At 57.4% G+C, this 11,311-nt stretch overlaps 2 protein-coding genes across 3 annotated transcripts; both read left to right on the plus strand.

The window, feature by feature from the left end:
• Positions 1 to 11: 11 nt before the first annotated feature.
• Positions 12 to 7,035, plus strand: NAGLU (N-acetyl-alpha-glucosaminidase). Its single transcript, XM_037149129.2, has 6 exons — positions 12 to 458; positions 1,740 to 1,887; positions 2,765 to 2,911; positions 3,293 to 3,378; positions 4,373 to 4,629; positions 5,652 to 7,035. Exons 1-6 carry the CDS (start codon positions 67 to 69, stop codon positions 6,860 to 6,862), a joined length of 2,241 nt encoding a protein of 746 aa, XP_037005024.2. The 5' UTR covers positions 12 to 66; the 3' UTR covers positions 6,863 to 7,035.
• Positions 7,036 to 7,125: 90 nt separating this feature from the next.
• HSD17B1 (hydroxysteroid 17-beta dehydrogenase 1) lies at positions 7,126 to 11,311 on the plus strand. 2 transcript variants are annotated; one of them, XM_053661367.1, is made up of 6 exons: positions 7,126 to 9,515; positions 9,622 to 9,789; positions 9,931 to 10,110; positions 10,205 to 10,298; positions 10,787 to 10,964; positions 11,052 to 11,311. In XM_053661367.1, exons 1-6 carry the CDS (start codon positions 9,419 to 9,421, stop codon positions 11,259 to 11,261), a joined length of 927 nt encoding a protein of 308 aa, XP_053517342.1. In that variant the 5' UTR covers positions 7,126 to 9,418; the 3' UTR covers positions 11,262 to 11,311. The 2 variants fall into 2 exon arrangements, with proteins under 2 accessions (XP_053517342.1, XP_037004422.2); XM_037148527.2 differs by having other exon boundaries at positions 9,622 to 10,110.

An 11,311-nucleotide genomic window follows, 5' to 3' on the forward strand; every position in this document is an offset into this window, starting at 1 on the left:
CTGGCCCGCCCGCTACCCCTGAGTCTTGAACTGGTTTTCCATGGGCGGGGTTGATACCGCTGGACTATGGAGGTGGTGGCCGTGGCCATGGCCATGGCCCTGGGGCTCCTGCTACTGGCCGTGCAGGGTGCCCCGGCCCGAGACGAGGCCCGGGAGGCAAAGGCCGTGCGGGAGCTACTGGTCCGGCTGCTGGGGCCCGGGCCAGCGGCCGCCTTCTCGGTGTCGGTGAAGCGCTCCCTGGCGGCCGAGTCCGGCCTGGACACCTACCGCCTGAGCGGCGGCGGCTCCGGGGCGCAGGTGCGGGTGCTCGGCTCCACAGGTGTAGCTGCTGCCGTGGGGCTGCACCGCTACCTGCGTGACTTCTGCGGCTGCCACGTGGCCTGGTCGGGCTCTCAGCTGCACTTGCCGCAGCCGTTGCCTGCCTTGCCGGAGGAGCTGACCGAGGCCACGCCCAACAGGTACGGGCGGGACTGGCCCCTGGCTCCCGTGTGGCTGCCTCCAGCCCCGGGCCCACGCGCCCGCCTTGCTGAAGTCCCGCCCCACCCCAGCGCTGGGCTGGTAGGAAGCGCTAGCCTTAGGGCCGCACACCTCTGGCTTCAGATCTCAGCTCTGCCTTGTCCAACTAACTCAAAAAGAATCTAGAAGCTTTGGGTAGAAATAAATGATAAAGATTTATTCCAGGGTCTTAGGGTATGTAAACTGGAAGCAATTAAGCAATACTCAAGAGTGTTTCCAAGAAGAAAGAAACGCTTAGAATTCTTATAGTAAAATGTACATTTTTCCGAGATCAGACGAGACGGAGGGGTGGGGGGGCACGTTCAGGGTCCTAGCTGTAAAAGCTGTATTCTTGAGAAGAATCATCTTGCACTCAACCTCTGGGTGGGTTCCAGGTAACCCCGTGGGCTGGATATGACCGTTTGTCCCTTAGTCCTTCAGGAATAATCCAAGCGTTATCTGGATCTCCAGTGCGGGTATCTGCAGCGGGCTGCACATCCAAATACTGATGCAGGACCCGGAAGATCAAAAGTCTAAGTTCCCAGACAAGTTAAAACAAGAGTAAAATTTGTCTCCCCATGTTGCAACCTACATAATTTTAGCGATTTAGCAGCTTGACCATAGTGACTATACTTTACTTATTCACTCTATTCCTCAGCCTCTAAAAGCTATGTGTCCTGAGGCAAGTCACTTCACTTCTCCGAGCCTTGGTTGGCTCATCTGAAAAATGGAAACATTGACCTCTACCCTGCAGTGTTGGTTGTGAGGATTTGCACAGTGACGGGAGCAGGATTTGCATAACTGGTGACCAGTAAATGTCATTTCTTTGCTTGCCCACTCTCTCTTCGAAGATACTTACTGGGCAATGACCCACATGCCTCTTCCAGGCCTCTGTTCTAGCTCTTACCTCACTGTGTGGGAGTGATGTGTTCCCCCTTCCAAGACAGGAACCACCTCTGCCAGATAGCGCTTCCACACCGTGCCCGGAGTAGGGATTCTAGGAGGGTTGAATGGAATATGCTTTCAAATGCCTGTGGGGCTCAAGAGCCCTGAAGGAGTGCTGGGGGCCCGTGGGTCCTGAGTCTTAGCTCCACCTGGGGTAGATCCCCAAGTGAAGCAGTAGAGGGGCCACAGGTGGAACTCCTCCCCTCTGGGCTAGATGTGGAGGCAGGCCACCCACCCTCTGAGCTCATCCGGGATGGTGGAAGTCCGGGACACACCCTAGCTCACGCCCCTGCCCACAGGTACCGATATTACCAGAACGTGTGCACACAAAGCTACTCCTTCGTGTGGTGGGACTGGGCCCGATGGGAGCAGGAGATTGACTGGATGGCTCTGAATGGCATCAACCTGGCGCTGGCCTGGAGTGGTCAGGAGGCCATCTGGCAGCGGGTACGTGCCCAGGGCATGGGCCACCCCAGGGGACCCAGCCCTGCCCCCACCCCCACATCAGCACAGCATCTGGCACAGAGAGCATAAGGGCCCTGGAAGTGCCTGCGGTGTGCTCGGTGGCTCCAGCCTTCTGCACACCTACAAACCAAGGCTCCCGCTGCTGAGACAAACGTTGGGATGCTTATGGAGAGCAGGACCCCAGCACGCTGCTGTTAACACTTTGAGAAGTCAAGGTCCCCCCGCCCCGGCCCTCATGTCCACTCAATCTGCTGCTTCTGCCGATTCTGTCTCATTGGCAGTTCCTAACCTACCTCATCCTCTTCATCCTTAGTCATGGCCCTCGTTCAGGCTCTCGTGCCCTCTTCCTGGACACCTACAAGAGCCTCTGAACAGCACTCTTGACTCTCAGCCTTCTGCTAGCCAGAGTGCCCCTTTCTGGGGCACAAAAGCGAATCTGGCCCAGACCTTCCACTAACACACTCAGGAGAGTGCCACTGCCTTCCATCTCTGCCAGACCCAGGAGCTTCCGTCCCTGGACCATCAGGGCTCTGGCTGAACTTTGGGGTGCTTAGGCTCCCCACAGAGCTCTCCTTACCCATCACTCTAGCCAGCCTTGCTTCATGAGGTCTCCTTAGGCCCCTTCCTCATTTGGGGGAGAGCCCCTTTGTGCCCACCTCACCTGTATAACAAGGGTGACATATTAGTAAACGCACCAGTTCACAAATCTCTTTCTACTGGACTGTGGGCTCCTTGCAGGTGGGGGTTGCATTTTGTCTGAGTAACTGTAGGGCACAGCCCAGAGAAGAGGTGAGTGAATGAGTGTTCAGTGAATGGAGATCAGTGTATTTACGTGTATGGGGACTGCCTTCCTCTGCAGGTGTACCTGGCCTTGGGCCTGACCCAGTCAGAGATCGATGAGTACTTCACTGGCCCTGCCTTCCTGGCCTGGGGGCGCATGGGCAACCTGCACACCTGGGGTGGCCCCCTGCCCTACTCCTGGCACCTCAAGCAGCTTTACCTGCAGGTAAAATAATGGAGAAGGGTCCATGGCTGGTGTGGCTTAGTGGATTGAGCTCCAGCCTGCAAACCAAAAGGTCCCAGCTTCGATTCCTAGTCAGGCCCTGGTTGTGGGCCAGGTCCCCCAGAGAGAGACCACTTATCTATGTTTCTGTCCCTCCCTTTCTCCCTTCCTTATCTCTAAAAGTAAATAAATACAATCTTAATAATAATAATGGGGAAGGGAAGGCACAGTGTTGGGTTAGACAGTAACAGGCCTAGCGAGGGTGGTGTCTGGCTGGTCTCAAGGCTTTTAGCTGGGCCCTGAGGACTCTGTGTGCCCTGGGAGAGTGAGGGCCTCCCATCCTGGGTCAGGCTCACCAGCTCCCTACCCCCCCACCCTCCTCAGCATCGGATCCTGGACCGAATGCGCTCCTTCGGCATGATCCCCGTGTTGCCGGCATTCGCAGGGCATGTCCCCAAGGCTATAACCAGGTGAGCCCCCCCCTCACCCACTCAGCTCAGAGATGGAATTTATCTTCTCCTACAAGACATTTAAAGAAAACCGAAGCTCTGGATGTAGCCCTGCCTTGGTTCCCGGCCCTGCCACCCACTAACTGTGTGACCTTGGACCGATCATGTAACCGCTCTGTGCCCCAGCCATCTCCCTTGTAAAATGCCAGTATATGCGGCTTGGCGTGAAGTCTTAGCAAAAGGCAGCTCTGTGAGTGGTAGTCGGGGGGCAATGTTCTCAGTCCTTCCTGCTCCTCTGTGCTCCCCGCTCCACCCCTGTGGTTGGGGAAAATGCTTCAAGGCCCAGCTGAGCCCTCCCCTCCCACGGGAAGTCCTGCTGGCACCCCCAGTGTTGGTTGCTGCCTCCTTCATGCCCATGAGCACCCAGTTTCCTCCATTCTCACGGTGCTCAGTGCGCGCTGCTGGCCTCGCTGGCCACCCCTTTGTCTCTCCAACCTGAGAGGCAGGAGCCTCCAGCACACAGGCAGCGAACGTGTGTTGGGCTGTCTGGGGCTGCCAGACCAGGCTCTGTGCTGGGCCCTGGGGGGGGCACAGGTGCACTGAGTTCCTGCCCCTGGTGGGAGGCAGGTTGCGGGGGGGGGGCTACGGTACAGAGGGCCCACTTCTCTGTCAAGGTCATTTCTGCCTGGGGAAGCGGGCAGCAAGGTCTCAGAGCGGTGGCAGTACTGGGCCAGACCTTGGAAAGCGAGTACTGCTTGTTGCAGACAGTGGGAGTGGAGAAGCAGCAAAAGCTTTGCAGACAAGGTGGAACCTAAAAGTTGTCAAGGCGTAACCAGCTGGATATGCAGGGAGGGAGGAGGAGAGGACTGCGGGCACAGGGGCACAGCATGTGCAAAGGCACGGGGGTATGGGGGACCAGGATGAATCCCAGGAGCTTTGGGTGAGTTCATGAGACAGGTGGTGAATACTGCATCAGCCTCCAGTGAATGTCTGGACTGTCCCCACCCCCAACTAGGGTGTTCCCTCGGGTCAATGTCACCCAGATGGGCAGCTGGGGACACTTCAACTGCTCCTACTCCTGCTCCTTCCTTCTGGCTCCGGAAGACCCCCTGTTCCCTACTGTGGGGAGCCTCTTCCTGCGGGAGCTGACCAAAGAGTTTGGCACCGATCACATCTACGGGGCCGACACTTTCAATGAGATGCAGCCCCCGTCCTCAGAGCCCTCCTACCTTGCGGCAGCCACTGCCGCCGTCTACCGGGCCATGACCACAGGTTTGGTGCCAGTGGGAGGCGGGGAAGGGGAGCCCCTGGGCTCTTAGGGGGTGGGGCTGGGAGAGGGTTGGAATAGCACCCAACTCGGACACAAAGCACCTGGCGGTTTGCCCGCAAACCTCGTCTCATCTGATCACACCGGCTGAGGGGGGAGCTCTGAGCTCAAGGTCTGGCACGGCCCCCTCCTGCCTGTGCGACTTGTGACAGGCCGCCTCCTTCCTGGTGCCTCGGTTGCTTGTCTGTGGCTCCCTCAGGAGTAGAAGGGTGCCTGGCCCAGAGTGAAGTGCCGGTAAATGCCGGCTGTTGAAAACACGGGGGTGGGCAAAAGTAGGTTTACCGTTGTGAGTACTTGAAACACAGGGTTTGTTCTTGTGTTGTTATTACTTATTGTCATTTGCATTATAACTGTAAACCTACTTCTGCCCACCCCGTGTTTTATTTGGTCTCTACCTCCATGCTGAGGTACTTAACTCAGGCTAGAGATTGGAGAATGTGCCCAAAGCTGTGAGGTACCCTTCCTGGGGCACCAGTGTGAGCTGAGTGCTCCTTCCTGCCACCTACAGGGGAGGGTGGACTGAGCCAGGTCCTGAGTGGCTGGGGGAGGCCTCCATGTCACACAGGAGGGGAGCCGGGTGGCTCAGGGCTCCGAGAGCAGCGCTGCCCCCATCTGATGGTGCCCAGGGCCTGCCAGATCACACGTTCAGCCTCCTCCCTTCCTGGGCCCACGTTCTGAGTCACGGGAGCAGACTGGGGCCCAGGAATGTGTGTTTTAACCAGCCCTCCGGGCGATTCAGATGTTCCATAAAGCGGACGGCAGCTGGTGGCAGCTGGGAGAGAAGGAGAGGGGAAGGGTGTGTGTGAGGAAGCGCCCTGCTGGGTGGGGGTACAGGGGAAAGGGGAGCCTGTGCTAGTCACTTAACTTCTCTGGACCCCTGTCCCTCATCTGTAGAATGGGTGAGTGTTCCCTTGGCCTCTCTGCTTTTCTCATCACCCTTCTTTTCTATTCCCAACGCCCACCACAGTGGACCCTGACGCTGTATGGCTCCTCCAAGGTTGGCTCTTCCAGCACCAGCCTCAGTTCTGGGGCCCTGCGCAGGTGGGGGCAGTGCTCAGGGCAGTGCCCCGTGGCCGCCTCCTGGTTCTGGACCTGTTCGCTGAGAGCCAGCCCGTGTACCACCGCACAGCCTCCTTCCAGGGCCAGCCCTTCATCTGGTGCATGCTGCATAACTTTGGGGGCAACCACGGCCTGTTCGGGGCCCTGGAGGCTGTGAACCGAGGCCCCGCAGCCGCCCGCCTCTTCCCCAACTCCACCATGGCAGGGACGGGCATGGCGCCTGAAGGCATCGGCCAGAACGAAGTGGTCTACGCCCTCATGGCTGAGCTGGGCTGGCGGAAGGATCCCGTGACAGATTTGGGGGCCTGGGTGACCGGCTTTGCCGCCCGGCGGTATGGGGTCTCCCACGGGGGTGCGGAGGCGGCATGGAGGCTGCTTCTCAGGAGCGTCTACAACTGCTCCGGTGACGCCTGCACGGGCCACAATCGCAGCCCGCTCGTCAGGCGGCCATCCCTCCAGTTGGTTACCGCGGTCTGGTACAACCGATCAGACGTGTTTGAGGCCTGGCGGCTGCTGCTGACGGCCGCCCCCACCCTGGCCACCAGCCCGGCCTTCCGCTACGACCTGGTGGACGTCAGTCGCCAGGCGGTCCAGGAGCTGGTCACCTTGTACTACGAGGAGGTGAGGACTGCCTACCTGAGCAAGGAGCTGGTTCCCCTGCTGAGGGCAGCAGGCATCCTGGCCTACGAGCTTCTGCCCTCACTGGATGGCATACTGGCCAGTGACAGCCACTTCCTGCTGGGCAGCTGGCTGGAGCAGGCCCGGGCCATGGCGGTCAGTGAGGCCGAGGCCCGCTTCTATGAACAGAACAGCCGCTACCAGCTGACGCTTTGGGGGCCAGAGGGCAACATTCTCGACTACGCCAACAAGCAGCTGGCGGGACTGGTGGCCGATTACTACACCCCCCGCTGGCGCCTCTTCCTGGACATGCTGGTTGAGAGCCTGGTCCGAGGGGTCCCTTTCCAACAGCAGCAGTTCGATAAAGACGCCTTCCAGCTAGAGCAGACCTTTGTCCTCAACACGCGGAGGTACTCTGACCAGCCCCAAGGTGACACTGTGGACCTGGCCAAGCAGCTCTTCCTCAAATACTACCCCCGGTGGGTGGCTGGCTCCTTGTGACAGATTAACCACCCCTGGGCCATATGCCCCCCAGGCCTGGGTGAAGGAACTCCAGACCTGCCAGTCAGATGGGGGGAAGGAGATTTGGAGGGGAGTGAGCTGCCCTCCCCCACCACCCCAAATTGGGGGTTAAGGTACTGTTTTAATACAACTAATTAAACTGGTGAATCTCCTGGGCCTGTCTGTCTGAATGTCACTGCTATGGCGCTGGAAGGGCCAGGGTTACAGCACAGACCCAGTGTGAGGCAGCTTCTGCCCACCCTTTGCCCTAGTAATCCCATTTTTAATACTGATCCCTGACCTTTGACCTGAGAATGCCTTCTCGAAGCATCTCCTTTCACACCGTCAATAGCAAACTTTGGAAACTATAATTGTCCCTGTGGGAAGATCCGCCCAGGGTGCTCAGTGGCCACCTGGGAGCCTTCACTTCTTTTTTTTTTTTTTAATTTATTTATTTTTTATTGATTATGCCATTACAGTTGTTCTATTCCCCCCTTCATTCCCCTCCACCCTACCCCCCGTCCCCACCATTACCCCCCCTTTAGTTTATGACCATGTGTCTCAGGTTCTTTAGATTCTATATTTCCCATACTATTCTTGCCCCCCCCACCTATTTTCTATCTACCGTCTATGCTACTTATTTTCTGTACCTTCTCCCCCCTTCTCCTCCTCCCACTCCCCTGTTGCTAACCCTCCTTGAGATCTTCATCTCTATGTTTCCACTCCTGATCTAGCTGTCCTTTTAGTTTGCTTTTGTTTTAGGTGTGGTTGTTAATAACTGTGAGTTTGCTGTCCTTTCACTGTTCATTTTTTTAACTTCTTTTTCTTAGGTAAGTCCTTTTAACATTTCATATAATAAGGGCTTGGTGATGATGAACTCCTTGAATTTGATCTTATCTGAGAAGCACTTTATCTGCCCTTCCATTCTAAATGAAAGTTTTGCTGGATAGAGCAATCTTGGTTGTAGGTCTTTGGATTTCATGACTTGGAATACCTCTTTCCAGCCCCTTCTTGCCTGTAAGGTCTCTTTTGAGAAATCAGCTGACAGTCTGATGGGAACTCCTTTGTAGGTGACTGTCCCCTTATCTCTTGCTGCTTCTAGGATTCTCTCCTTCATTTTAATCTTGGCTAATGTAATTATGATGTGCCTTGGTGTGCTTCTTCTTGGGTCCAACTTCTTTGGGACTCTCTGAGCTTCCTGGATTTCCTGGCAGTCTATTTCCTTTGCTAGATTGGGGAAATTCTCCTTTATTACTTGTTTAAATAAGTTTTCCACTGGTGGCTGTTCCTTCTGGTACCCCTATAATTCGGATGTTGGCGCGTTTAAAGATGTCCTGGAGGTTCCTAAACCTCTCCTCATTTTTTTGAATTCTTGCTTCTTCATCCTTTTCTGTTTGGCCATTATTTGCTTTCTTCTGGTCCACTCCATTGATTTGAGTCCCAGTTTCCTTTTCATTGCTATTGGTTTCCTGTGCAATTCCATTCATTTCAATTAGTTTCGCCTTCATATATTTGTCTAATTTGTGGCTATAATCAACCAGATCTGTGAGGATCCTGATCACCAGTGTTTTAAACTGTGCATCTGAGAGTTTTGCTATTTCTTCATCGCTTAGATTTATAGGCTCTGGGGCTTTGAGATCTTCTTGAGCCATTTTTGGTCTATTCTCGGCCATTAAGTAGGAGGAGCGGAGCCTTGGACTCCCAGGTCGCTGGGTTGTGACGCTGCATGTGGGGGCGTGGTCAGAGCGGGGAAATGGCACCCCCCTCTGCTGTTTCTCCCTGCTGAGCAGAGCCTTAGGCGGTTCCCCATGCCCGGGCCACACAGGTCGCTGGGTTATGACGCTGTATGTGGAGGTGGGGTCAGAGTGGGGAAAATGGCGGCGCCCTCCGCTGCAGCTCGCCACTGGGGCCTGCTGGGACCCATCCAATCGCCCACTCCCTCGCTTGTCTATCTGCGCACGAATGCGCGACCACAGTCAAATCTCGGCCCTGCTCCCTGGCTGTTTCCCGTGGTCGCTCGCTCGGTCGCTCACTAGGTCCAACCCTGCGCCTGGGTTCCGCGTGCCCGAATCCGTCTGACCGAGTTTTCCTGTGCATTCCCGCTCCTCCAGCTGCTGGTTTCGCTCCTCTTACCGATCAGGCTGAAGAATTTGTTGTTATGAGACTTCCAAAAAGTTCAATTTTCTGTATTCTGGCTGTGTTTTCTGTTGCTGATATTTAGTTGTCTCCAAACTTGGTTGTGTGAGAAAGCACAGTGTCTCCACCTGTGCCTCCATCTTGGCAGAAGTCCTCCGAGCCTTCACTTCTTGACTGCAAAGTTTTGCCCTGCCTCTGACCAGCAATGGAGAGAGGGCGTGCCCAGCAGTGGCCTCATCCCTGCCTTGACCGGAGAGCTGAGTGGGGAGATTGGCCAGGGACCTCCGGAGGGATCAGCCTTGAGGTGGAGACACAACAAGGGGCGGGGAGCTCTGCAGGCATGGGCAGGACAGAGTAGGTGATATCTTGTCCAGAGACAGAGCCTGACACTCCCTGAGCCTCTCCCACGCCCCTGTCCCCATGGACCGCACCGTGGTGCTCATCACCGGCTGCTCCTCCGGCATCGGCCTGCACCTGGCCCTGCGTCTGGCGTCAGACCCATCTCAGAGCTTCAAAGGTACATGAGGGGATTTGGATGGAGACAAGGGGGCAGCCCTGGGTCTAAGAGAATCTGGGTAAAGCGAGCAGCTGCTCAGATCCTCGTTTCCTCCCCCGCCCTCCAGTGTATGCCACTTTCCGGGACCTGAGCACGCAGGGCCCACTGTGGGAGGCGGCTGAGTCCCAAGGGTGTCCTCCAGGCTCCCTGGAGACATTGCAGCTGGATGTACAGGATGCAGATTCTGTGGCTGCAGCCAAGGCACGAGTGACCGAGGGCCGCGTGGACGTGTTGGGTGAGCCTCCCCAAAATGCCTGCCAGAGCCTTCCCTGCCCTGTGTCCAAACCTAGGTGTCCCGAGGCCCAGGGAGCACCAGGACCCCGGCTGGGGCGGAGGGCAGTGCGGGAGGCACAAGGGGTTAGACCTCTCCTCGCAGTGTGCAACGCTGGTCGGGGCCTGCTCGGGCCGCTCGAGGTGCACTCAGCTGACGCCGTGGGCTCTGTGCTGAACGTGAACTTGGTCGGGACAGTGCGGGTGCTTCAGGCCTTCCTGCCGGACATGAAGCGCCAGCGATCAGGACGCATATTGGTCACCGGGAGCATGGGAGGCTTGATGGGTGAGTGGAAGGGGCCCGGCAGGGTGGGGACACAGCCTGCTCTCCACAGACGCGCACCCCTCCGCCTCTTAGCAGCCTCATCTCCCCTCAAAAGGGATGCCCTTCAACGATGTTTACTGTGCCAGCAAGTTCGCGATCGAAGGTTTATGTGAGAGTCTGGCGGTTCTGCTGCTGCCCTTTGGGGTCCAGTGAGTCACCACCCTGCCCCTGGAACCCTCTGAACCCCAACTTTGGGAACCCCCACATCCCATCTCCTCTCGTTGGAGCTGCTCCCAGGCAGGCCCCCTGGCCTGTCCCCATTGCAGCCCATATTTGTGCGCCAGGCACTGTTCTGTGCCCACACATGGTATGACCTAGCTAGTGAGGTGTCTAATTATTGGGAAGCTCTGGCCCAGAGAGGTTAGCTGACTGCCTCAAGGTCACACAGCACGTTACCCAGCCAAGTTGGAATTCTGATTTCAGATCCGCTCTCACAGCCTCAGATGCATGTAGAAGCCCCTCTTGGGCAGAGAACCACTTTTCAAGTGCTCTGTCGCTAGTCACCTGCCCGTGCACAGACCCCTTCCCACCCTCCTTCCCGGTGCTGCATGGTAGCAGGGGGCTGGGGGCCAGGCCGGGGGCCCTGCTCTCATCGGCCCTCAGCCCACTCGCTGCTCTGCTGCTCTCCGGTTCCCAGTGTGAGCCTCATCGAGTGCGGCCCTGTGCGCACCGCCTTCCAGGAGAAGTTCCAGGACGGCCTCAGCGTGGTGCTGGACAATGTAGACGCCCAAACCCAAAACCTCTTCTCCCAATATCAGCGCCACAGCAAGCAGGTCTTCCGCGAGAAGGCGCAAGACCCAGAGGAGGTGACAGAGGTGGGTGCCTGGTGAGCCCTGGCACCCAGCCGCCTGGAGAGCCCTGGCACCCAGCCGCAGCTAACGCGCTCCCTCCCTCCTCCACAGGTCTTTCTCACCGCGCTGCGCGACCCGCAGCCCGCCCTGCGCTACTTCAGCTCCAAGCTCATCCTGCCCATGGTGCAGCTGCGCCTCGCTGACCCCAGCGGCTGCAGCTACGTTGCTGCCATGCACCGCTTAGTGTTCAGTGACAAGCCCACCACCACCGGTCCCGACAGTGCCCCAACCGAGGCCGGAGCTGGAACTGGGGGACCCTGAGCTCGGCGCTCCTCCAGGTGCCCCGCAATAAAGGCCTGGTCCCCATGGTC

This window comes from Artibeus jamaicensis, unplaced genomic scaffold, assembly GCF_021234435.1.
Source record: "Artibeus jamaicensis isolate MK-2021 breed Jamaican fruit bat unplaced genomic scaffold, CSHL_Jam_final contig_2259, whole genome shotgun sequence".
NCBI classification, from domain to species: Eukaryota; Metazoa; Chordata; class Mammalia; order Chiroptera; family Phyllostomidae; genus Artibeus; species Artibeus jamaicensis.